The following is a 27,459-nucleotide window of genomic DNA, read 5'->3' as shown; positions in this document are numbered from 1 at the left end:
TCCCGCTAGCGGCCGAAGCTAAAGCTAAAGCTAACAGCTAGTGTCGCTATGATGGCGGAGCTGGTGCAGGGACAGGCCTCCATGAACCAGCCCGGGCTCAAGTCTGACGGCCTGGCCGACGTTCTCCAGAGGGCCCGCCAGGTAACAACCCCCCCGGGGCTCCGCACACACCCGCCGCGGCCCGCTCCGACCGAACTAAAGCACTTTTATTCGGATTGAGCCGTGTTTGTGTGTCTGCTGCTAACTCCTAACTTCACACACACACACACACACACACACACACACACACACACACACACACACAGGGGCATGCTAACTGAGCTAGCTCGGGCAGCAGTTGGGAGTTGGACTTGTTTTGCGGTCCGGGTCCGGACTCTCCCCGCCCGGGGCCGAGTTAGTCCAGAGTTTGTACTTTAAAGGGGGAAGTTTGTGGAGCTGTCAGCACCGGGGGAGGGGGGGCAGGGGGTGAGGAGGGGTGAGGAGGAGGGGGGAGACAGAAGTTTGTCCACACGTGTCACTGAGGGAGAGGGAACCTGTTGGACTGTGTGAACGCATGAACCCTGCCCGTCTGTGCCCCCCCACCCCCGACCCCCCAGCAGGGACATGCAGGGTTCATGTGATCCGCTGTGGAGGAGTCCAGACCTGGACCCGGACTCCCCTCCTCCCCCCCTCCCTTATAGGCTGCTGTTTACTGTAAGTTGGTTAGAAACTAGGCTGCGTTATGCAACCGCCTCACGGCCATATACAGTGAGCCCGGGCGGGCGGAGGCGTGTCTGCTGCCCGGGGACACACCGGGGACACACCGGGGACACTGGGACACCTGTGCACGCAGGTGTCTCATCTCTATTATTAATATTATTATTATTATTATTATTATTATTATTATGGTTTTCCTAACGTGTAACCTCCTGATTGTGCCGCCTAGGGGATAAACTTCCTGCCGTAAAGGACTTTATTATCTGCTTTAAATCAGATTTAAAGCCAACAACCATCTGTGTGACCTCACACCCTTTCAAAATACTACTTCCTGCTCCAAAACACTGTGAAAAACCAAGCCCCGCCCACAGAGAGAGAGACTTCCTGTGTGGTCCAATCAGGAAGCTGGGTCAGCGTCAGTTCTCTGAGTGTCCACTAGGGGCAGGTTTCATGTTAAACAGCCGTTTACACAGCATCATTAAACCTGTTTATGAATAATTAGGGGCGTGGCCTCTCGAGTGGCCCTCACTTCTCCTCGGAGGCTAGCTGTCAGGATTAGCATCATTAGCATGCTAACTCCGTCATCTGGACCTGGACTGTTCATTCCTGTGGTGGTGTTTCCATAGTGACAAGATGGTTGAGGAACACACCGTATTAGCGTTAGCTCTGTTATGCTAATTAAATCGCCTTGAATCCAGCCTGCTCTCTGACACAGACAGTAGATGCTAATGCTAATGTGGAGCAGCGGAGGATTGTGGGTGTTTTCCAGTCTGTGAGCGTGGGACTGTGTTGAACATCAGTGTAAATCAGAAACGCTGCTGCTCTTCACTCCTGGAGCCGCTGGAGCTAACGTGGCTAATGCTAATGTGGAGCCGCTGGAATCTGCTCCAGAGACACGGGACTCCCACGGCCTTTAGCTGCTAACCTGTGCTGTTAGCCTAGCTCCCTTTAGCTGCTAACCTGTGCTGTTAGCCTAGCTCCCGGGCGCTGGAGCTAATGTGGCTAATTTTGTAAACGTCACACACACGGACGTATCTCCCTCCCCCCCAGCGTCACATACATGCCCTTTTTTGGTCGGAGGAAATGAGGCGGAGTCAAAGTCTGACAAGATGGCGGCTCCCAGAGGAGAATGTGATTGGGTCGAGTTAGAGAACGGAGCCTAAACGTTTCCCTGAAGTTTAACCCGGTTCGTATTCAGGTTCAGGTCCGACTCTGGTCCCTCTGTCACCATGGAAACAGCGTCCCCCGGTTCACAGACCCAGAGAACGCCTTCAGTTCCTGATTCTTCCTCATGGAAACATCTTTCTCGGGTTTCTCGTCTGCGCACGCTCCCCGTCATTATTTACATACACTTTATTAAAAATGAAATTCAGGTGTAAACTCCTCCTCCAGAGTCTGTGTCTGCACTTTAATCATCAGTAACCATGGAGACAGTTTTTATTAAGGTAGAAATCCAGGAGAGATGCTAACAGCCGGACGTGGCTAACAGTGGTTAGCTCGGGGTCTTTTTTAAACCACTAACCTCACAATAACAAACGTTTCTGGGCCATAAATGACCGTGAGAAGCGATAATTCTGCCGTTTTGAGACCGTTTCCAACTGATGTGCTGATCAAATCCACCCTTACAAAGACCAATGAAGGATTGTTTCTAAAGAATATTTAACACTAGAACTAAACGTCCAATCAGGAACACTTTAATAATCCCAGGGGGAATTATTTTTACTGCAAACTCCAGCTACACAAACAACATATTAGGGTTAGGGTTAGGGTACAATATCTACCGTATTCTCCGCACTATAAATTGCACCTAAAAACCTTCACATGTCTCAAAAGCCGACAGTGCTCCTTATAACCCGGTGCTCCTTATATATGGACCAATATTGAGCCACAACAGGTCTCCAACTACGGTGAGCAGCCGCCGACTCTATTTCCCCCGTAGAAGAAGTAACGCGCGGTGCATGTTGAGATATACGACTGTGTGAAGCGTGCCGTTTCATTTCCATGTGTGTGTTTGTGTAAAGAGCCCAAAATGGCTCCTGTTAAGAGACACGCTTACGACGCAGAGTTTACACTCAAGGCCATTAGTCACGCAGCAGAACACGGGAACAGAGCAGCAGCCAGAGAGTTTAACATGAACCAGTCAATGGAAGCAACAAGACGACCCCCCCTGACTGTTGTGTTGACGTTCCCTGCTCCTTATAGTGCGGAAAATACGGTTCATACAATATACTACAAAACAACCAAAAACGATAAATAAACACGCTGCACTGGGACACACTGACCCAGCTGTGCATGTAGGTGTTATTATTATTATTATTATTATTGTTGTTGTTGTTGTTAAAAGACCTTTGAATGCCTTCACCGTGCTGCCCCGAGCTAACCACTGTTAGCCACGTCCGGCTGTTAGCATCTCTCCTGGATTTCCACCTTAATAAAAACTGTCTCCATGGTTACTGAGGATTAAAGTGAAGACACAGACCCTGGAGGAGGATTTTACACCTGGAATTACACTTAAAATCTGACCTGACACCCTTTCAAAATACTACTTCCTGCTCCAAAAACACCAGGAAAGAAATGACTCAGATGTTTTCAGAGTACAGGGACTCATACGAGGCACCAGCACCGATATTATCAGCTGATATCTGTGTTTTTAGGTGCATCTGTATCGGTCTATATCTGTGTTTTTAGGTGCGTCTGTATCGGTCTATATCTGTGTTTTTATCTGTATCGGTCTATATCTGTATCGGTCTATCTGTGTTTTTAGGTGCATCTGTATCGGTCTATATCTGTATCGGTCTATATCTGTGTTTTAGGTGCGTCTGTATCGGTCTATATCTGTGTTTTTAAGTGCGTCTGTATCGGTCTATATCTGTGTTTTAGGTGCGTCTGTATCAGTCTATATCTGTGTTTTTAGGTGCATCTGTATCTGTCTATATCTGTGTTTTTAGGTGCGTCTGTATCGGTCTATATCTGTGTTTTTAGGTGCATCTGTATCGGTCTATATCTGTGTTTTTAGGTGCGTCTGTATCGGTCTATATCTGTGTTTTTAGGTGCATCTGTATCGGTCTATATCTGTGTTTTTATCTGTATCGGTCTATATCTCTGTGTTTTTAGGTGCGTCTGTATCGGTCTATATCTGTGTTTTTAGGTGCACCTGTATCGGTCTATATCTGTGTTTTTAGGTGCATCTGTATCGGTCTATATCTGTGTTTTTAGGTGCGTCTGTATCGGTCTATATCTGTGTTTTTAGGTGCACCTGTATCGGTCTATATCTGTGTTTTTAGGTGCATCTGTATCGGTCTATATCTGTGTTTTTAGGTGCGTCTGTATCGGTCTATATCTGTGTTTTTATCTGTATCGGTCTATATCTGTGTTTTTAGGTGCATCTGTATCGGTCTATATCTGTGTGTTTAGGTGCGTCTGTATCGGTCTATATCTGTGTTTTTAGGTGCGTCTGTATCGGTCTATATCTGTGTTTTTATCTGTATCGGTCTATATCTGTGTTTTTAGGTGCATCTGTATCGGTCTATATCTGTGTTTTTAGGTGCATCTGTATCGGTCTATATCTGTGTTTTTATCTGTATCGGCCTATATCTGTGTTTTTAGGTGCATCTGTATCGGTCTATATCTGTGTTTTTAGGTACATCTGTATCGGTCTATATCTGTGTTTTTAGGTGCATCTGTATCGGTCTATATCTGTGTTTTTAGGTGCATCTGTATCGGTCTATATCTGTGTTTTTAGGTGCATCTGTATCGGTCTATATCTGTGTTTTTAGGTGCGCCTGTATCGGCCTATATCTGTGTTTTTATCTGCATCGGTCTATATCTGTGTTTTTATCTGTATCGGTCTATATCTGTGTTTTTATCTGTATCGGTCTATATCTGTGTTTTGCGCCATAGTTCTGACCTGACACCCTTTCAAAATAATACTTCCTGCTCAAACACTCGGTCGAACAGGACAAACACCAACCTGTGAACCTTTACGATCACTTCCTTCTTCAGCGACACTTTAAAGACGATGTGTTCACACACACGAGGCAACAGGAAGTAGTACTTTGAAAGGGCGTGACGTCACGACTGAACGGCCGGAGAACATCAGAACTGGACTTTGACCGTCGGCGCCGGTCTCACAGCCTCGCCCCGGGCCTCAGTGCCTCCTTAGCAGTCCTGCAGCACGGCCGAGCTAACTAGCCGACAGAGGCTAATGATGCGGTTAGCTGTTAGCGTAACGTTAGCCTGTAGCTTGTAGTTACGCAACCGTGGCTAATCAGTTAGCACGCCTCTTTACAGCTCAGTCTGATCAGGGGCGACTGTGGCTTAGTAGAAGAGTGGGTCGTCCTCCATTCGAGAGATTGGCGGTTCGATCCCCAGCTCCCCCGGTCCACATGTCGGAGTGTCCTTGGGCAAGACACTGAACCCTGAATTGCTCCTCGTGCTGCACATGGGTGTGTGTGTGTGTGTGTGTGTGAATGGTCTGTAGACGTCCACTGCATCAGTGTGAATGTGACAAACACAGTGAAAGCTCCGTGAGTCCTCAGAAGACTAGAAAGACGCTTTATAAGAACAAGTCCAGTTACCATTGATCAGCCTACCTGGTAATCAGGTGTGCGTGCTAATCGCTGCCTTCTGTTGAATGTATGAATTTTAAGTTGTTACACTTCGACCAGTGGCTTTCCTGCGTTCTGTTGTGACATAAATGTAAACGTTTTGTACGCAAACATCTGTAATTTAGCTGTTTTAGTTTAGTTTGTGCTTTTAAACTTGAATCTCATTAATCAAACGTATTTGTTCCTTTAATCTCTTACAAACGGACCTGAAGTCTCTGTTGTTAAATCCTTAATGTGGTACGTGTGCGCATGAATCGCCCTAAGATGTCCCGTTAATTCCTGTTAATTTCTCGTTTATTCTCGTGGAAAGTTTCAAACTCTAATAAACATAAAAGGGTAAATATGCCCAAGTTAAACTTACCATGGAAAATATCTGGAAATGTACTGAAAAATGTTCACAGTGACGTTGATATTCTGGATATTTTCCATAATAATGTGTTGAAATCAGCTGTAGACCGACACCAGCCTTGTTTAAGAGGTCAGGGACTACACTACCCAGAGTCCCGAGCGTCACGGCTCCCCCTCTGATTGTGTCGTTCATGCTAACGCTGTGGTTGGTTCCCTGTTCTAGCGTCTGACGGTGTTTCTGTGTGTGTCTGTCAGATGGTGGGTAAGATGGGCGGAGAGGCCATGTCTCACCTCAACAGCTCCTCAGGAGGCGTGGAGCCCTCGCTCTACTACCCCGGCCAGAAACGCCCCGGGGAGGACGGAGGTGAGCAGCACCGGGGTCACACTTTAGGAGAATATGGTTTTATTCAGTGTGAATCGAACCGAACCTAAACCCGTCCAGATGGTCACCAACATCTTCAATCGCCATTTTCTCACCTTTACTAGAACTTTTTCACCTGACCAGGAATCTGTGACCAGAGCACAAACATTCACCTGATCTCGAGAACTTTCTCCATTACCCCAAACTCATCCAGCTGAGCTAGAACGTTTTCCACTGAGGTAGAACCTTGAGCTTTAGCTCGAGCGATTATCAAACCAGGTATATTTAACCTGAGCAAGAACCTTTAATCTGAGCTAGAACCTTCTCACCTGATCTGGAGAACCTCTTAAATGGACATGAACCCCTTCAGCTCACCTGGAACCTTTTTAACCTTACCAACACACGGACCCAAGTGTGAATGTTTTCACTTGAGTTAGAACATTTGTTCTGATCTAGAACCTTTAACCTGAGCTAAATGCTTTCATGTCTAATATGTTCCTCCGGTGAGCAGTTCACCTGTTCCTGTACTAGAACCTTTGGACGGCTTATGTGAGCTAGAACCCTGAACCTGAACAAAAGCCCGTAGTCCGAACTAGAACATAAACAGTTAGCCTAAGACCTTTATCCCCTGCTGTAATATCCACAACCATATAACCAGAACCTAGGACCTGAACTAGAACCTTGCCAATTGGTTGAAGCGTTAGAACATTTGTTCTTCTCTAGAACCTTTAACCTGAGCTCTAAACGACAGTGAGCAGCTGTTGAGTTCAGGAGCCTTTCTTCTGAACATGAAACCGTGTTTGTGTGTTTTTATAAAAGGTTGTTTTCAGTGGAACTGACGGACCTGGAGCTGCAGAGACGGGCTGAAGGAACCCGTCCGGCTCCATCAGGTCACTAACGCTGGAGAACATAAATGTGTTCTTGTCTAATGTGCGTCTCTCTCTCTCTCTCAGTAGGGAACCAGCTAGCGGCCATGGGGCACCAGAGGTACGACCTGCAGCACAGATCGATCCCCCACATAATCACAAGAGCTCAGCTTCATATTCTTGTTTGCAAATAGACGTCAGCCGCTGGTGTCGTGTCTAACACTGGATAAGTGTTTATAGATCCGTCCTCCTACAGTCGGCATCAGCATAATCACTTATTGACACACACACACACACACACACACTCAGTCACACACACACACACACACACACACACAGTCAGTCAGTCACGCACACACACTCACACACTCAGTCACACACACACGCACACACACACACACACTCAGTCTCACACACACACACACACAGTCAGTCACACACGCACACACACACAGTCAGTCACACACACACACACACACACTCACACTCAGCCACACACACACAGTCAGTCACACACACACACACACAGTCAGTCACACACACACACCCTCAGTCAGTCACACACACACACACACACACTCAGTCAGTCACTCTCACACACACACACACACACACACACACACACACACACACTCACACAGTGACAGTCACGCACACACTCACACACACACACACACACTCAGTCACACACAGTCACACACACACACACTCACACTCACGCACACACACACACACACACTCAGTCACACACACACACACACTCACACTCACGCACACACACACACACACACACGCACACACACACACACACAGAGACACACACACACACACAGTCACACTGCGTGAGCGGGATGCTGATGTGTGCTTGTGTCTGTGTCTTGCAGCAGGGTAATCACAGAGGATTACAAGGTCCCCGACAGGATGGTCGGCTTCAGTGAGTATGACCTCCGACCTCTCCGTGCTTCCTGCCTCACAGGTGTCTGAAGGCTCCGTCGTCCAATCAGATTTCAGTCTCACCGAGCAGCTGATCGTCCCTTTTCATCCCTTTTTGTGTCAACTCTGATGCATCTGATCTAGAACCTGACGTAGAACGAGTGCTCACCTTTGGACAGCTCTTTATCTGGAACTAGAACAAACCTTGAGTCTTTTCCTTCACCTGAACCAGAACATTTTACCTAACCTTAAATGTTTACCCTGAGCCAGAACCTCCTATTTTATCTAGAACCTTTAAACTAACCTTGAACATTTGAAACGAACGTAGATTGTTAACCATAGGTAGAACTTTTGACCCGATCATAAACCCTTCTACCTAATCTAGAACCTGACGTAGAACCTTTTCGCCTGTTCCTGAACTAGAACCTTTCGACAGCTTTTTATCTGGAACCTTGAACCATTTCCTTGACCTGAACTAGAACATTTTACCTAACCTTAAATGTTTACCTTGAGCTAGAACCCTGTTTTCTCTAGAGCTTGAACTTTTACCCTAATCTAGAACCTCCTATTTTATCTAGAACCTTTAAATTAACCTCAAACATTCAAAACAAACCTAGATTGTTAACCAAAGGTAGAACTTTTGACGAGACCATAAACTGTTCCACCTAATCCAGAACCTTCTACTTTATCTAGAACTATCTAGAACTGAACCCAACCTAGCTCCTTGACCTGAACCAGAACATTTTACCTAACCTTTAATGTTTACCTTGAGCTAGACACCCTTTTCTTTTTCTCTAGAGCTAGAGCTTTGACCCTTATCTAGAACCTTCTGCTTTATCTAGAACCTTTAAATTAACCTTGAACATTAGAAACAAACCCAGATTGTTAACCATAGGTAGAACTTTTCACCCAACTATGAACCCGTCCATCTGAGCTAGAACCCCGTTTTCTCTAGAGCTAGAGCTTTGACCCGACCATAAACCCTTCCACCTAATCTAGAACCTGACGTAGAACCTTTTAGCCTGTTCCTGAACTGCACACTCTACTTTAGTTTTGAATGTTTGAGGTTTGTTTAAAGATTCAAGGTTTGTTTACAAGTTCTGGATAAAGTAGAAGGTTCTGTAGAAGGCTGTGTACCTCGAGCTAGACCCCCTTTTCTCTAGAGCTAGAACTTCTACTCTGATCTAGAACCTCCTATGTTATCTAGAACCTTTAAATTAACCTTGAACATTTGAAACAAACCTAGATTGTTAACCAAAGGTAGAACTTTTGACGAGACCATAAACTCTTCCACCTAATCTAGAACCTGACGTAGAACCTTTTCACCTGTTCCTGAACTGCACACTCTACTTTAGTTTTGAATGTTTGAGGTTTGTTTACAAGTTCTAGATAAAGTAGAAGGTTCTGTAGAAGGTCGTGTAGCTCGAGCTAGACCCCCTTTTCTCTAGAGCTAGAACTTTTACCCCAATCCAGAACCTCCTATTTTATCTAGAACCTTTAAATCAACCTCAACAATTCAAAACAAACCTAGATTGTTAACCAAAGGTAGAACTTTTCACCCAACCATAAACCCTTCCATCTGATCCAGAACCTTCTACTTTATCTAGAACTATCTAGAACTGAACCCACCCTAGCTCCTTGACCTGAACAAGAACATTTTACCTAACCTTTAATGTTTACCCTGAGTTAGAACCCCTTTTCTTTTTCTCTAGAGCTAGAGCTTTGACCCTTATCTAGAACCTCCTACTTTATCTAGAAACTTTAAACAAACCTTGACCATTTGAAACCTAGATTGTTAACCAAAGGTAGAACTTTTGACCCAACCATAAACCCTTCCACCTGATCTAGAACCTGACGTAGAACCTTTTCGCCTGTTCCTGAACTGCTCACTCTACTTTAGTTTTGAATGTTCCAGGTTTGTTCAAAGATTCAAGGTTTGTTTACAAGTTCTGGATTAAGTAGAAGGTTCTGTAGAAGCTCGAGCTAGACCCCCTTTCTCTAGAGCTAGAACTTTTACCCTAATCCAGAACCTCCTATTTTATCTAGAACCTTTAAATTAACCTCAAACATTCAAAACAAACCTAGATTGTTAACCAAAGGTAGAACTTTTCACCAAACCATAAACCCTTCCATCTGATCCAGAACCTTCTACTTTATCTAGAACTTGTAAACAAACCTAAAACCTCTCCTGACCTGACCTGAACTAGAACATTTTACCTAACCTTAACTGTTCACCCTGAGCTAGAACCCCTTTTCATCTGATCCAGAACCTTCTGCTTTATCTAGAACCTTTAAACAAACCTTGAACATTCAAAACAAACCTAGATTGTTAACCATAGGTAGAACTTTTGACGAGACCACAAACCCGTCCATCTGATCCAGAACCTTCTACTTTATCTAGAACTTGTAAACCCAACCTAGCTCCCTGACCTGAACTAGAACATTTTACCTAACCTTAAATGTTCACCTCCAGCCAGAACCCCTTTTTCTCTAGAGCTAGAACTTTCTCCTGATCCAGAACCTTCTACTTTATCTAGAACCTTCCACCTGATCTAGAACCTTTCTCCTTTACCTTGAGGATAATGAAACGTTGACGCGTCCCACCGCCGTAACCTTTCTCTCCTCTCGTCCTGCAGTTATCGGCAGAGGAGGCGAACAGATCACAAGGATCCAGCTGGAATCAGGCTGCAAGATCCAGATCGCTGCAGGTGAGTCCGTCAACTGTTCTTCCATTCCCGTCCTAGAGCGCCGTTTATGAGAGACGTTTTTATCGTGTTCACACCGTGAGAACCAGGAACGTCCTAGAGCGCCTAGAGGTCCATTGACCTTTGACCTCAAGAGACGTGGAGTTTATTGTGAAATTAAATAAAAAGTACATTAATGTGACTTCACTGAGGTTAATGCGCGTGTGACTGTGTGTGTGTGTGACTGTGTGTGTGTGTGTGTGACTGTGTGTGTGTGTGTGTGTGTGTGTGTGTGTGTGTGTGTGTGTGTGTGTGTGTGTGTGTGTGTGTGTGTGTGTGTGTGTGTGTGTGTGTGTGTGTGTGTGTGTGTGTTCAGACAGTGGCGGTCTGATGGAGCGGCCATGTTCCCTGACTGGAACTCCGGAGAGCATCGAGTGAGTCTCTGAACATCCTCCTCTGATGATGTCACTTCCTCTGATGACGTCACCTGCTCACCTGTGTGTGTGTGTGTGTGTGTGTGTGTGTGTGTGTGTGTGTGTGTGTGTGTGTGTGTGTGTGTGTGTGTGTGTGTGTGTGTGTGTGTGTGTGTGTGTGTGTGTGTGTGTGTGTGTGTGTGTGTGTGTGTGTGTGTGTGTGTGTGTGTGTGTGTGTGTGTGTGTGTGTGTGTGTGTGTGTGTGTGTGTGTGTGTGTGTGTGTGTGTGTGTGTGTGTGTGTGTGTGTGTGTGTCCAGGCAGGCGAAGCGTCTGCTGGTTCAGATTGTGGACCGCTGTAGAAACGGACCGGGTTTCCACGGCGACGGTGAGGGCGGAGCCTCCGTGCAGGAGATGCTGATCCCGGCCAGTAAGGTGGGGCTGGTGATCGGCCGAGGAGGAGACACCATCAAACAGCTGCAGGTAGAGTGACCTTCATCACGTCCACGCCACGAGAACCAGGAACGTCTGTCCAATCTGAACCACACCCTTTCAAAATAAGACGTCCGGGTCCAAACGCTCCGTTAAAACAAAAGAAACAACAACGTCTGAACACGTGAACAATCAGGATCAGCTCTTTGGTCAGTTAGGGCGCCCTCCCACTGTGCCTCCGTCCCGTGCCCCAGCACGTGTCACGGCTAAAGTCTGGTTCCTTTGACCAGTGTGAGTGCAACCGTACCACGTCTAGGAGCGGCACGCTTGCCGTCCACGGCCCGTTTGGGAGAGGTGGGCTTTAGTAAAGCACGTTTGCACGTGTACGAGCACGAGCGTGCGCACGTGTACGAGCACGAGGCCTACGGCGGCTCTGAGGTCATTTCCTGTGCGCCTGTTGGGACGTAGAAAAAAGAAGGAGGGACCATGCGTGGACATTTCAAACAATGGCGGTGAAAGGTTCACGTTGGTGTGATGCGGAGGTGGAGTGTTTACTGCAGATTTGGTCGATGAAAAGATTCAAAAACAGTCGACAAGACGCACAAAAACTCCGAGGTCTACGGAAAGATCTGGAAACAAAGCCACGCATCGCCATGACGTCATCAGTGCGTGTGACGTGTTACGGCGTGATGACGTATAGGCAGCAAGAAGCATTCTCCGAGGCCCAGGTAGTGTGAGTACAAACGGGCCTGGAGGGGGGGACAAGGACCCTAAAGCACGGGGCACGGGACGCACGCACAGTGGGAGGGCGCTCTAACCTGTGACGCACGCACAGTGGGAGGGCGCTCTTAGACTCTTTTTCATCCAGAAGAAAGAGTCAAACGACATTTATGATGTTTTTAAAAACTGCTGCGACCGTAAATCTTATTTTGAAAGGGTGTTCCATCCCGTCTTCACAGCCGGACTGCTGCAGCGTTTGTTTCTGTACGTAAACCCTGATGATGATGGTGATGATGATGATGATGATGATGATGATGATGATGATGATGATGGTGATGATGATGATGATGATGATGATGATGATGATGATGGTGATGATGATGATGATGGTGATGATGATGATGATGATGATGGTGATGATGATGATGATGATGATGGTGATGATGGTGATGATGGTGATGGTGATGATGATGATGATGATGATGGTGATGATGATGATGTTGTTGTTGTTGTTGTGTCGTCAGGAGCGAGCAGGAGTGAAGATGATGATGATCCAGGACGGGCCGATGCCGACGGGAGCAGACAAACCTCTGCGCATCTCTGGAGACCCGTACAAAGTGCAGGTAGACCCCACGCCTGTGCTCCGTACGACCGCGGTCGACCCCACGCCTGTGCTCCGTACGACCGCGCTCGACCCCACGCCTGTGCTCCGTACTACTGCGGTCGACCCCACGCCTGTGCTCCGTACGACCGGGGTCGACCCCACGCCTGTGCTCCGTACGACCGCGATCGACCACACGCCTGTGCTCCGTACGACCGCGATCGACCACACGCCTGTGCTCCGTACGGCCGCGGTCGACCCCACGCCTGTGCTCCGTACGACCGCGGTCGACCCCACGCCTGTGCTCCGTACGACCGCGCTCGACCCCACGCCTGTGCTCCGTACGACTGCGGTCGACCCCACGCCTGTGCTCCGTACGACCGGGGTCGACCCCACGCCTGTGCTCCGTACGACCGCGATCGACCACACGCCTGTGCTCCGTACGACCGCGATCGACCACACGCCTGTGCTCCGTACGGCCGCGGTCGACCCCACGCCTGTGCTCCGTACGACCGCGGTCGACCCCACGCCTGTGCTCCGTACGACCGCGGTCGACCCCACGCCTGTGCTCCGTACAACCGCGGTCGACCCCACGCCTGTGCTCCGAACGACCGCGGTCGACCCCACGCCTGTGCTCCGTACGGCCGCGGTCGACCCCACGCCTGTGCTCCGTACGACCGCGGTCGACCTCGATCTGAACACGCGAGACTGAAAACCACAGAGAGAGACGACTGGCGTTCAGTCGTACCCTTAAATCAAACTCCAACTGTTCTGTGTCGTACGTGCGGCCTTAAATTGTATGGTCCGCCTTAAATCCCACGCCGCAACTGTTTGGCGTGCTCTGACGTTGGCGTGCTCTGACGTTGGCGTGCTCTGACGTTGGCGTGCTCTGACGTTGGCGTGCTCTGATGTTGGCGTGCTCTGACGTTGGCGTGCTCTGACGTTGGCGTGCTCTGACGTTGGCGTGCTCTGACGTTGGCGTGCTCTGACGTTGGCGTGCTCTGACGCGGCGTGCTCTGACGTTGGCGTGCTCTGACGTTGGCGTGCTCTGACGCGGCGTGCTCTGACGTTGGCATGCTCTGACGCGGCGTGCTCTGACGTCGCCGTGCTCTGACGTCGGCGTGCTCTGACGCCCGCGTGCTCTGACGCGGCGTGCTCTGACCCGCCCTCGTGTCTCCTGCAGGCGGCGAGGGAGCTGGTGCTGGAGGTGATCCGGGAGAAGGACGGAGACTTCAGATCGGGACGGAACGACTTCAGCGCCCGTCTGGGAGGAAGCAGCCTGGACGTAGGCGGCGCACACACACACGCACGCTGAGAGCATTGGGTGGCCGTGCGTTTGAACCCCGTTTAAAAGGCACATTCATGTTTAGTCCGTGTCTCTGCAGGTCCCAGTCCCCAGGTTCGCCGTCGGCATCGTGATCGGACGCAACGGCGAGATGATCAAGAAGATCCAGAACGATGCCGGAGTCCGGATCCAGTTCAAAGCAGGTGCGTTTACACCAGTTAATCCAGATTAGACCGGTCTGTTTACACCAGTTAATCCAGATTAGACCGGTCTGTTTACACCAGGTAATCCAGATTAGACTGGTCTGTTTACACCAGTTAATCCAGATTAAACCGGTCTGTTTACACCGGTTAATCCAGATTAAACCCGTCTGTTTACACCAGTTAATCCAGATTAAACCTGTTTGTGATGGTACGATCCAGATTAAACCCGTCTGTGAGTGATGGTATGATCCAGATTAAACCTGTCTGTGTGTGATGGTACGATCCAGATTAAACCTGTCTGTGTGTGATGGTACGATCCAGATTAAACCCGTCTGTGTGTGATGGTACGATCCAGATTAAACCCGTTTGTGTGTGATGGTATGATCCAGATTAAACCCGTCTGTGTGTGATGGTTTGATCCAGATTAAACCCGTCTGTGTGTGATGGTACGATCCAGATTAAACCCGTCTGTGTGTGATGGTACGATCCAGATTAAACCCGTCTGTTTGTGATGGTACGATCCAGATTAAACCCGTCTGTGTGTGATGGTACGATCCAGATTAAACCCGTCTGTGTGTGATGGTACGATCCAGATTAAACCCGTCTCTGTCCTCCAGATGATGGCATCAGTCCGGAGCGTGTTGCCATGGTGATGGGTCAGCCAGACCGCTGTCAGCATGCAGTCCACCTCATCAATGAGCTCATTCAGACCGCACAGGTAACACACACACACACACACACACAGACAGACACAGACACACACACACACGTACCCAGTGGTCCTCACGGTGTGTGTCGGCGTGTTTTGCAGGAGCGTGACGGTTTTGGCTCGGCCCTGCGGGGCGCCAGGGTCAGAGGTCGTGGGGACTGGACCATGGGTTCTCCCGGGCCGCTGCAGGAAGTGACCTACACCATCCCCGCCGACAAGTGCGGCCTGGTCATCGGCAAAGGTAGGAGCACCGCCATCCGTCCTGTGTGCACTGCAAGGTTGTGTGCGTGCGTGCGTGCGTGCGTGCGTGCGTGCGTGCGTGCGTGCGTGCGTGCACGTGTGTGTGTGTGTGTCAAGAGGGTCGAGCAGCAGCTTTCAAAATAAAAGCGGCAGGAAAAGAAATGTCAAGTACCTGATGTTTAGACACCATATGGCCTCTGTGAGTGTGTGTGTGTGTGTCTGGTGCTCTATTGTCAGGACTTTCTATTGAACACAGACACACACACACACACACACACACACACACACACACACACACACACAGACGCCTGTTCACAACCTTTCACCAGATGAATTCAGATGAAATTGCATCAGATTCAGTTTAAACAGAATCATTAAGACGTGAAAGTGACGTTAAAATAAAAATCATCTCTTTATTATTTAAGCACCTTTTTAAAACGGTGCAAAAACAAAATACACACACACACACACACACACACACACACACACATGTATGTATATATATGTGTGTGTGTGTGTGTGTATATACAGTTTAATATTGTAATAATTTAAGTGAAATCCAACGTAAACACATTTAACGGACAAATAAATGATTATTAACTCAGAGAAAGATAAAAAGAGGATTCATGTGTCTGTGAACCAGCTCATTATTAATATTATTATTATTATTAATAATAATAATAAAGTAATAAAGTGGTTTGGTGTCAGGTTTAAACTGTGCCACAGGGCGACGGTGTCATTGGTGTCATCAGTGAAATGATTTAAAAGTGTTTCAGAGATTTAAAGGAAGAAAAAGGAAAATGTAGATTTATTCACTCGCTTTCTTTCTTTCACCTCATAAAAGCTCCATTAATGTTTCCATTAGGGTCAGAAAGGGGGGGGGGAGAGAGAGAGGGGGGGGGGGGGGGGGGGGGGAGGAGAGAGAGGGGGGGGGGGGAGGAGAGGAGGAGAGAGGGCAGGAGAGAGAGGGGGGAGAGAGGGAGGAGGAGGAGAGAAGGGGAGAGGGAGAGAGAGGAGCTAACGTAACAGCATGTTCAGCGTTGTCTGTGCTAACGTTAGCTGCTGCATGTTCAGCGTTGTCTGTGCTAACGTTAGCTGCAGCATGTTCAGTGTTGTCTGTGCTAACGTTAGCTGCAGCATGTTCAGTGTTGTCTGTGCTAACGTTAGCTGCAGCATGTTCAGCGTTGTCTGTGCAAAATAGCTGCAGAACTTAAATAATAACTCATTATTAGCTAACATAAAACCAGTGCTTACATTAATATTAGCTATGTTAGCTAACCTAAACCCTTAGCTAACTTAAAACCTGAGCTAACATATTTTGTGATCCTGAATATCAGCTATAATTTTGGTTGTTTAGTTTAGTTCGTTAGCTCAGGGCTCAGGCTAATCTTCACTTTGGCTAGGCTAAATATTTTTGCTAACCCAAATCCGTACGCAAACCTTATGCTAATCTAAACCCGAGGATTAACTCATTTAAAGCCAATGCTAATCTAAGCCCTGAGCTCATTTACATAGTAGCTAACCTAAATATTAGCTATTTTAGCTAACTTAAACCTGGGTTAGCATAGATATTAGCTATTTTAGCTAACTTAAATCTGGATTAGCATAAATATTAGCTATTTTAGCTAACTTAAGTCTGGGTTAACTTAAATATTAGCTATTTTAGCTAACTTAAATCTGGGTTAGCATAAATATTAGCTACTTTAGCTAACTTAAATCTGTGTTAGCATAAACATTAGCTATTTTAGCTAACTTAAGTCTGGGTTAGCATAAATATTAGCTATTTTAGCTAACTTAAATCTGGGTTAGCATAAATATTAGCTACTTTAGCTAACTTAAATCTGTGTTAGCATAAATATTAGCTGTTTTAGCTAACTTAAATCTGTGTTAGCATAAATATTAGCTGCTTTAGCTAACTTAAATCTGTGTTAGCATAAATATTAGCTATTTTAGCTAACTTAAATCTGTGTTAGCATAAACATTAGCTATTTTAGCTAACTTAAATCTGTGTTAGCATAAATATTAGCTGCTTTAGCTAACTTAAGTGTGGTTGCGTGCAGGAGGGGAAACCATCAAGAGTATCAACCAGCAGTCTGGGGCTCACGTGGAGCTGCAGAGGAACCCGCCCCCCTCCACCGACCCCAACACCCGGGTCTTCACCATCAGAGGCACGGCCCAGCAGATGGACCTGGCCCGGCAGCTCATCGACGACAAGATCGGGGTAACTGCAGGGAGCGCTTAAGGTGGACTGGGGGGGTTTAAGGGGGGCTGGGGGGGGGTTAAGGTGGACTGGGAGGGTTTAAGATGGACGGGGAGGGCTTAAGGTGGACTGGGAGGGCTTAAGGTGGACTGGGAGGGCTTAAGGTGGACTGGGAGGGGTTAAGGTGGACTGGGAGGGTTTAAGGCGGAATGTGTTTATGTGAGGATTGATTTAAGGTGGAATGGGAGGGCTTAAGGTGGAACTGGTTCATGTGAAGGGGGTTTAAGGTGGAATGGGAAGGTTTAAGGTGGAATGGGAGGGTTTAAGGTGGAATGGGAGGGTTTAAGGTGGAATGTGTTCACGTGAGGATTGATTTAAGGGAGAATAGGCGGATTTAAGGTGGAATTTGTAAATGTGAGGAATGATTAAAGGTGGAATGTGTTAACTTCAATGAGGATTTAAGGTGGAATGTGTTGATGTGGGGATGATTTAAGGTGGACTGTTTTAATGTGGGGATCATTTAAGGTGGAATGTGTTAATGTAGGGATGATTTAAGGTGGAATGTGTTGATGTGTTGATGTGATGATGATTTAAGGTGGAATGTGTTGATGTGATGATGATTTAAGGTGGAATGTGTTGATGTGATGATGATTTAAGGTGGAATGCGTTGATGTGATGATGATTTAAGATGGAATGCATTAATGCTGGGATGATTTAAGGTGGAATGTGTTGATGTAATGATGATTTAAGGTGGAACGTGTTAATGCTGGGATGATTTAAGGTGGACTGTGTCCCTCTCTGTCTCCTCCTCTCCAGGGCTCAGGAATCATGAGTAACGGAGGGTTCGGCTTCAGCCCGTTCACCCAGGGCCCCGCTGCTCACCAGAAGTAAGAACCCGCCTCACTCTGTAACGTTCTGCCGACTCATTTACCTCGTTAAGAGTTCATTACGTCATATGAAGTGTAACGTGCGTGTGTGTGTGTGTGTGTCCGGTGTGTGTGTGTGTGTGTGTGCAGCTGTGGCAGCGGTCAGACCTTCCTGACCGGCGTTTGGGGAAACACCTACCAGACCAGCTGGCAGAACCCTGGACAACAAGACCCTGGTACTCCTCTCTCTCACACACACACACACACACACACACACACACACACACACACACACACACACACACACAGGCGCACACACACACACACACACACACACACACACACACACACTCTGAACACCTTTACACACCTGCAAACATTTCACATCAAAACAGTTTATGAGATAAAAGTGACCAGAACAGAGTTGGTAGAAAGTGTGTGTGTGTCAGAGTTGTTGACTTGTGTGTGTGTCAGAGTTGTTGATGTGTGTGTTTGTGTGTCAGAGTTGTTGACGTGTGTGTGTGTTTGTTTGTGTGTGTGTGTTAGAGTTGTTGACGTGTGTGTGTGTGTGTCAGAGTTGTTGACGTGTGTGTGTGTGTGTGTGTGTTAGAGTTGTTGACGTGTGTGTGTGTTAGAGTTGTTGACTTGTGTGTGTGTGTGTCAGAGTTGTTGACGTGTGTGTGTTTGTGTGCAGGTCAGCAGAGCCAGCCCCAGAGCTTGATGACAGACTACAGTAAGGCCTGGGAGGACTACTACAAGAAACAGAGTATGTGTGTGTGTGTCTGTCTGTCTGTCTGTCTGTGTGTCTGTCTGTCTGTGTGTGTGTGTCTATCAGTCATGTCCTCACGTCCTCGTGTCCTCATGTCTTCATGTCCTCGTGTCCTCATGTCCCCCTGTCCCCCTGTCCTGTGTCTCTGCAGGTCAGTCGTCTCAGCAGAGTTCGGTGCCAGACTACACTGCATTAGCAGAATACTACAGACAGCAGCCCTACCTGTGGAACACCGCCCAGATACAGGTAACAGGCGGCCATTTTGACAGGCGGCCATTTTGACAGGCGGCCATTTTAACAGGGCGGCCATTTTAACAGGGCGGCCATATTAACAGGGCGGCCATATTAACAGGCGGCCATTTTGACAGGCGGCCACTTTAACAGGGCGGCCGTTTTAACAGGGCGGCCGTTTTAACAGGGCGGCCGTTTTAACAGGCGGCCATTTTGACAGGCGGCCATATTAACAGGCGGCCATTTTAACAGGCGGCCATTTTAACACAAAGGCCGTTTTAACAGGCGGCCATTTTAACATGGAGGCCATTTTAACAGGCGGCTATTATAACAGGGCGCCCATTATAACAGGGCAGCCATTTTAACAGGGCAGCCATTTTAACAGGCGGCCGTTTTAACACGGAGGTCTATGGGGATTGATTTATCTTAACATGGGGAATAAGCTAGCATTAGTTTAATTTAACATTAGGACAGAAGCTAGCGTTAGCTTCCTTGAGCATCAGGACAGAAGCTAGCGTTAGCTCCCCTAAGCATCAGGACAGAAGCTAGCGTTAGCTCCCCTAAGCATCAGGACAGAAGCTAGCGTTAGCTTCCTTGAGCATCAGGACAGAAGCTAGCGTTAGCTTCCTTGAGCATCAGGACAGAAGCTAGCGTTAGCTTCCTTTAGCAGGAAAACATGAAAGCAACTTGTCGTGTCAGATGTTTTGATGTTGAGTCGTTTTGTTTCTTTGTTGAAACAAAAACAGAACTAAAGTCTTTTTCTCTGAGTCGTTACAGTCGGTGCTCACAACGCTCTGACCCCGAGCGACACGTTGCCGCTCACACGCCACTGCTTACAGGAACACGCTCAGTCCACTGGTTTAATATCAGTGGACGACGTCAGGGAGGATTTTTAAACACCAACCTCTCGACTACATGTGAACACACACCCAATGATGTCATTTCCTGTCTCTTTAGGATCACTAGAGGCTCCTCCCTCGCCGGTGAAGGCCTCGGATGGTCGTCGACGGCAACCGAATCGGGGTTTCCTAGCAACGCTCTGCCGCTTCCTCCTTCCTTTTGTAGAGAAAAACTAAGGATTAACTGAAAAATCACGAACTCTTTTCTTTCTGTTTTTTAACCATACAAAGTCGATATTTTGTCGGGCAGATTTTTTGGGACTAGCCTCGGGTCTCGCCGCCGCGTAGACCTGGTTTTTCTTTTTGTTTTATTTTTTATCAAACTTGAACTTAAAGATGTATCCGTGTGGCTTTGAACAAAAAAATCCAGTATAATCTATATTTTGTCTAGTTTTATTTCCCAGTCCGACCCCGGCGTGCGGCGTAGCAGTCTTGAGCAGGAAATCAGATATTATTATTATTATTATTGTTTTGTTGATGATGTTTTAAAGCATGCGTCAGATTGTGTGTGTGTTGACTTTTTTTTGGCATAGAAATATTTCAATAGAAGAAAATGAAAATTTAATGTTTTACCGTCAGAAACAAAAGTGTTTTGTACTAAATTTGCTCGCTGGGTCGTTTGTGCTCGCTCTAATTTTACTGTTCGGTCGCCATCTTGGAGGCGCAGCGACGCCGCGTCTGTTTCCTTTGGTTCTTATTCCTGTTTCTCTAACGTGACTCTTTAGTTTCATGATGTAATGATGAATAAATGAGGATTTCTATTGCGTTGTCTAAAGCCAGATCTCTCTGTGGTCGAGCAGTTTGTGTCGTCTCGAGCCGACGCCGTGTTTCCCCGACTTTCATTACAAAAAGGGGAGAAAAGACTATTTTCTTACAAAGTGAAACTTTATTATTGTTGTTGTGACTTAGTTCTGCGTTTCTACTTTTGCCGATTTGTTTGTAAAAGAAGCTTCAGGAGCTGAACAATGAAGTTATGGATTCTATTAGCATGTGTCAGCTAAACTAGCGTGTTGGCTAGACACGCAAGTTAGCTTAAGTAACGATGTTCGTTAGCATAAAGATGTTACCTCAACTGTGTGTTCGCTGAATGAATGTGGTCGTTTTATTCTCTGAATGTTATCGGAAAGATGTCTTTTAGTGAAAGATGTTGTGTGAACTTGCGTTAGCTGTACGCCGTTAGCTGTACGCCGTTAGCTATACGCCGTTAACTGTACGCCGTTAGCTCTACACCGTTAGCTGTACGCCGTTAGCTGTACGCCGTTAGCTGAATTTAACTCTGGATGTGAAGCTATCAGCTAAACGTGCACTTACTCTGCCGCACTCACGACATATCGTAAAAAGCCAAGTGAGAAAAATAAAACGTTCACATCGGCCTCCCCGTTTTAATCGGAAATACCCTGAATTTCTTACAGCTAGCTCCCGTTTTGATTTCAAAAGAATATAAAGTGACAAAATGCCTCATTAACATTTAAATCCAACCCAATAAACCCGAATTTAATCCAGTCCGCCAGTTAAAAAGAAGCTAGCTCCACCTGCTAACAAACTGCCCGAACAACGTAAGACGATTAAAAAACTTCTGATTTACTCTTGACATCCGTTCTTCTACAGTCTGGCTAGCTAAGTGAGCAACATCTTTAAATAATGTGTCTGCGTTTCCACATTATCCCTGATTCTCTCACTGTGACACGAAAGTAGCATTAGCTGAGTGTTCGTTAGCTAGTGTGCTAGCCGTATGGACAGGTTAGCTTAGCAGTGAGAGTTAGCTTTTTTTACTGAACATGCACGTTACAAATTGTCTGTGGTGTGTTAGCAGAGCATCAGCTAAACGCGCCGCAACAACATTGTGAATCGCCAAGTGAGGGAAAAGTCGGCCTCTTAGTTTAATGAGTCGGAGATTCTGAGTTTCTTTCAGCTAGCTCCTGTTTTGTTTTGTTTTTTAAATACAGACGTGACAAAATGGTTCCATAAAACCTTCACTGGCATTAACCTCCAAAGAAAACCAAATTTATTCCCCTCTGCTTGTTAAAAAGAAGCTAATTTTACCCGCTAACAAACTGCTAAAACGCTTCATATCCATTAGCCTGGTACAACTTCATGACTAAGTGATCAACATCTTTGTGTTGGCGTTCCTAAATTCTCCCCGATTCTCCCGTTATGACGCAAACAAAAGAATTAGCTGAATATTCGTTAGCTTGTGCGCTAGCAGCAGGTTGGCTAAACTATGTAGCCTGCGCTAGCAAAACCGCGTGTTGTAGCTTGATGGTGCTGAATGTGTGTTAGCTTGATGCTGTATTTGTGAAACTGTTCTGTGAACTTGTGTGTTAGCTGTTAGCTTAATGGTGTGTGTGTGTGTGTTAGCTTAACGGTGCGTGGGTGTGTTAGCTGTGTGCGCTAAGGCTGGATTACGCCTCTCGAAGAAAAGTTTTCATAGCTGTTTTTTACACGTGTACTGACATGAGAGTATTTTTTTGCTGTTCAACAGGATTTTAGATCTCCCCGTTAGCTCGTTAGCTCGTTAAACCCCGAACGCCGTGAACTCCGAGCGTTTGTACCTTTTTCTGTAGCGGCGTCCTTCAGTCTTAGCCGTGCGTTTGTTAGCGTAGCATCGTCTGCCTGGTGTGTGTTTGTGTGCGTTAGCCGAGCGCGGCCGTGTGTCGGACCACAGAGAGTTTTGTCTTGTGCGGAGGGAGATCTGGTGGTTCTGCTCGTGTTTGTGTGACGACGACGATGGTGACGATAATAATAATGACGACGATAATAATGCGTTCTCCTGCGCAGGGGTCTATTTAAATCTCTTTATCCAGTTTAGAATCTTGAGTTTGTCGATGCGATGATATGGTTTGTGTAAATTTCCACTCTGGCGGTGCTCTCCGGTGCAACTGTACTTTGTTATCCTGTTAAAATGATATTGTTTAATTCACATGTTGTGTTTCACGCACAGAGAAGCTGCGTGTGTGTTATTCTCTCAAGACTGCTAGGCTTCCTGTCTCTCTCTCTTCTTCTCGTCTGTCTGTCTCCGTCCGTCCGGGCGTCGCCACGTTTTTTAAAGAAAGCCGGCGGGGTTTGTGATTCTGGGTCCCGCGGCTCCGTGGCGTGGCGGCTCCGAGACGAGGAGAGCTGTAGTGAGGGGGCTTTGTTCCCCCAAATGATTAAAACCACCGGAGCGGACGGCGGCGCGGTGTCCAGCCCCCGGCTCAGTGAACCCACACTGGGTCTAAACCAGGACCTGGTCCCCCGACGTCCCAGGACTGGACCTCCCTCCCCCGCCCGCTCCGGTTTAGATCTTCCTAGTCCCGAGCCCTCGTCCTGAAGGGCCCGCGGGAGCTTTTTGGTTTCTTGGTTTCTGTTGTTTTTCTAACGGACACACGTCCTAACTGTAACCTGCAGATTTTTCTATTAGATTCTATTGACGATAGAGTTGTGTATGAACCCGAGCCACGAGACTGTCGGTGGCCGAGGAAGAGGAAGATGATGATGATGATGATTAACATGAGGGCTAATAAACAGGCTCATTCTTTCTGACTGACTGTGTTTCCATCCATCTCACTGACACACACACACACACACACACACACACACAGGAACCAGCCTAAAGGTTTTTTAACCGACGTCGGTTCGAGGACGACGTGACGCTGAGTCGTGTTGCGTTCTTTAAAGTCACTGAGCTGAAGCAGCGTCATCAATCACAGCCGATGTTCATCATTAAACCGTCCGGAGTCGTCGGCATAGTGTTGTTTATGTGGTAACATCAAAGCCAGTGGGCCCGGGATCGAACCTTGTGGAACTCCAAACAGACGATTTTCTACTTTTCCTGCATCGCGTGAAATTACAGTCAAACTCCGACTCTGTGACATCGTAGAGCATTTCTGGCGCTCTCTGTGGCGTCAGACGGAACTGCAGCCGGTTCTTTCAGAGCCTCCATTTTGTCTCGTTCACTGACAAAATGGTCGACACTGGTTAACGTTTGTTCTTTTGCAAATTTGACACATTCACCTCTACGTCTGGTCCGTCCCCTAAATGTTCCCCTCTTAAGTCCACACACACACACACACACACACACACACACACACACGTACCACTTCTGTCCTGACTCAGAAGTGTGAAGTTCAGATTTCAGATTCCAAGTGAACGCAGCGTTAACGTCACCAACATGGAGGCGTGTTCGCGTCTCCACAGACACAGATGTGAGAACTCTGCGTTAACGAGACGAAGTGAACGACTTTAGAAGAAGTGAACAGACGGTTTTTGCGTCTGGACTCGGACCTTTGAGTTTGTGGCGTGAAACAGCGGTTTGAAGAAGCAGTCGATCTGCAGGAGGGTCGAGCCAATCAGTGCCAGGGGCGGGACTTACCCAGAAGCTGGAAATGTGTCGGTGCGTTCTGTTTACCGTGAAGGTCGGAGCTGGGGATGACGTCACGCCCGAGTTATTAGCGTTTCAGTTACAGAGTCGGGGAAAAAAGTAGCAAACTGCCAAAAACAGAAGAGGAAACAAGATGGCTGCACCTACGAGAGGTCGTTCACCACGTCGCAGGCGCCCGTTAACCTTCTCACAAACCGCTCACTGAAAAAACAGAAATAAAAGAAACACCGGCTGTTTTACGGGGCGGCCATCTTTAAAGGTCGACTCCACACACTTTTGCTTCCAATGAAGTGAAAATGATTTTATTAAGAGTTAAAATAAATAAATGTAGAGTTCGAGTTTACAAAAAGTCACATTTCATAAAGTGTGTGTGTGTGTGTGTGTGTGTGTGTGTGTGTGTGTGTGTGTGTGTGTGTGTGTGTGTGTGTGTGTGTGTGTGTGTGTGTGTGTGTGTGTGTGTGTGTGTGTGTGTGTGTGTGTGTGTGTGTGTGTGTGTGTGTGTGTGTGTGTGTGTGTGTGTGTGTGTGTGTGTGTGTGTGTGTGTGTGTGTGTGTGTGTGTGTGTGTGTGTGTGTGTGTGTGTGTGTGTGTGTGTGTGTGTGTGTGTGTGTGTGTGTGTGTGTGTGTGTGTGTGTGTGTGTGTGTGTGTGTGTGTGTGTGTGTGTGTGTGTGTGTGTGTGTACGCTGACATGAAAAGTGTGTTTAATCATTTATTCATGTTCCCAGAGCCAGATGGTCTGACAGTGGTGTGATGTCATCTGTCATTAAGACATTACTGTAAACACACACACACACACACACACACACACACACACACACACACACACACACACACACACACACACACACTCACACACACACCTCCAGGGATCAATGAAAGGTCTGTAGAGGAAGACGAGCTGTCGTGTCTCTGCAGTAAATATGAAGCAGCTGAACCGTGTTCCTGAGGGAGCTCAGGTCCGGTTCTGCAGGTCCGGGTGGTTCTGGTGTGAAAGTCCACCCAGACCCCGGTCCTCCTGCAGACCCCGGTCCTCCTGCAGTCCCCGGTCCTCCTGCAGACCCCGGTCCTCCTGCAGACCCCGGTCCTCCTGCAGACCCCGGTCCTCCTGCAGTCCCCGGTCCTCCCGCAGACCCCGGTCCTCCTGCAAACCCCGGTCCTCCCGCAGACCCGGTCCTCCTGCAGACCCTGGTCCTCCTGCAGACCCTGGTCCTCCTGCAGACCCTGGTCCTCCTGCAGACCCCGGTCCTCCTGCAGACCCCGGTCCTCCCGCAGACCCCGGTCCTCCCGCAGACCCCGGTCCTCCCGCAGACCCGGTCCTCCTGCAGACCCTGGTCCTCCTGCAGACCCGGTTCTCTGTTCCCCTGCAGTGGAACGGTGGTTCGATTCTTTAGACGCGTGAACGCAGATCGAACCCGTTAAAGGAAGAGAAGCAGAATAATTCTGTCGTCTCCTGTTTCCCATCATGCACTGGGGCTCATCACTCGTCTGCTGCTCCACACGACCGTGTTCTCCTGACACGTTTGTTTGATAGGAACCTGAAAAAAACCACCACAAAAAGATGCAAAATGACTAAAAAGCGTGCATGTGTGCGTGCGCGTGTGTGTGTGCGTGCGTGGTCATAAGTACAGGAAGCAGCCCTGTAAGTACAGATGAACTGTGTGTGTGTGTAAGTACAGATGAACTGTGTGTGTGTGTGTGTGTGTGTGTGTGTGTGTGTGTGTGTCGGAGCTGATTAAACATTAAAGTGATGGTGATCTGGATCCAGTCCAAATGTTTCCCATCATGCACTTGGGACCATCAGGGGCGATAAAGTCGACCGCAGCACGCGGTCAGAAGTAAGTGGACGGCTGCTCGTGTGTGTGTGTGTGTGTTCGCTGTGATGACGCCTTTCAAACACACTGAGGTGTCCACATACTTTTGTCCAGGACCACCTAAGCCCCGCCCACAGGTGAGGGTGCAGGTGTCCGGACTGACCCCCCCCCCCCCCCCCCCACGGGTCACGGCTCATCATCGCTTCAGTCTCAGCTAGCAGCCGCGGAGGCTAGCTAACAGAGGCTAACTGTTGCTGTTGTGCTACAGGGTAGTGATGCTAATGCTAACGGGGACCTGAACGCCTCATGTGTGGTCGTGAGATCAGCCGTCACCATGGAGACGAGTTTCCTGTAACGGCGCTCCGGTTTTTAGCTCTTTGACCTTTTTTTGTTCTGCTTCTCAAATATAACAAAGATCCAGTTTCCTCACTTAAGAGAGGAACTGCTGACTGTGCACAAAGGGACGAGCGAGGACACGACACCCGGCCCGGCGGAGCTGAGGAGGAGACCCAGGGACTGCGAGGCCGGGGCGGAGCTTAAGGCCAGGGTGGGGCTAAAGCGAGCGGAGAATCTGAGGCGCTTTAAGCCATCGATTCCCTCCGTCATCACGGGGAATGTGAACTCACTGCCGATCGAGGAGCTGAACAACCAGCGGATCTACCGTGGAGCAGCTTGTTCATCTTTACGGAGTCAAAGCTAACCTCGTACCGGACGCTAACGTGGACCTGATTCACCGCCGTGAGACACGACAGAGACACAGAAGAGCAAAGATGGCGACTCATCATGTCTGTGAACAGCCGCTGGTGTGACCCAGGACACATCTCTGTAAAGAAAGTCTCATGTTGCCAGGGCCTCGAGCTGCTAGCTGTTAGCTGTTAGCCTTTAATCACGCAGCGCTGGACTCCGCCTCATTTTTCACCAGGTTGTCGACTGTCCCACCAGAGGGTGCTTACAGAGCGACCCAGCTACAGGAGAAAGGTGGAGCAGCAGCCGTGGACAGCTACAGGAGAAAGGTGGAGCAGAAGCTGAGGACAGCTACAGGAGAAAGGTGGAGCAGAAGCCGAGGACAGCTACAGGAGAAAGGTGGAGCAGAAGCTGAGGACAGCTGCAGGAGAAAGGTGGAGCAGAAGCTGAGGACAGCTACAGGAGAAAGGTGGAGCAGAAGCCGAGGACAGCTACAGGAGAAAGGTGGAGCAGAAGCTACGGACAGCTACAGGAGAAAGGTGG

General features: G+C 47.9%; 1 protein-coding gene across 6 annotated transcripts; it reads left to right on the top strand.

The window, feature by feature from the left end:
* Nucleotides 1-23,583, top strand: LOC310946065 (far upstream element-binding protein 3-like). Of its 6 annotated transcripts, none has more exons than XM_083912360.1 (18): nucleotides 1-141; nucleotides 5,907-6,015; nucleotides 6,966-6,999; nucleotides 7,766-7,812; nucleotides 10,448-10,519; nucleotides 10,872-10,929; nucleotides 11,227-11,389; nucleotides 12,583-12,681; nucleotides 13,843-13,944; nucleotides 14,045-14,147; nucleotides 14,765-14,865; nucleotides 14,959-15,097; nucleotides 17,157-17,317; nucleotides 18,113-18,183; nucleotides 18,313-18,398; nucleotides 18,857-18,928; nucleotides 19,083-19,177; nucleotides 20,120-23,583. In XM_083912360.1, the coding sequence occupies exons 1-18, from the start codon at nucleotides 49-51 to the stop codon at nucleotides 20,126-20,128; spliced, it is 1,614 nt and encodes a 537-aa protein (XP_083768486.1). In that variant the 5' UTR covers nucleotides 1-48; the 3' UTR covers nucleotides 20,129-23,583. The 6 variants fall into 6 exon arrangements, with proteins under 6 accessions (XP_083768486.1, XP_083768485.1, XP_083768484.1 ...); XM_083912359.1 differs by having other exon boundaries at nucleotides 7,763-7,812; XM_083912358.1 differs by having other exon boundaries at nucleotides 7,763-7,812; nucleotides 14,030-14,147.
* The last annotated feature ends 3,876 nt before the right edge of the window (nucleotides 23,584-27,459 follow it).

The sequence above is a fragment of the Echiichthys vipera genome, assembly GCF_963691815.1.
Source record: "Echiichthys vipera genome assembly, chromosome: 4".
NCBI lineage: Eukaryota > Metazoa > Chordata > Actinopteri > Perciformes > Trachinidae > Echiichthys > Echiichthys vipera.
This window is presented reverse-complemented; position numbering and strand designations above follow the sequence as displayed.

Coding starts and splice junctions, on each gene's coding strand:
- LOC310946065 (XM_083912355.1), top strand. CDS start 49: ATGATGGCGGAGCTGGTGCAGGGACAGGCCTCCATGAACCAGCCCGGG. Junction 18,184..18,312: donor GGCCCCGCTGCTCACCAGAA/GTAAGAACCCGC, acceptor GTGTGTGTGCAG/CTGTGGCAGCGGTCAGACCT. Junction 18,399..18,856: donor CCCTGGACAACAAGACCCTG/GTACTCCTCTCT, acceptor GTTTGTGTGCAG/GTCAGCAGAGCCAGCCCCAG.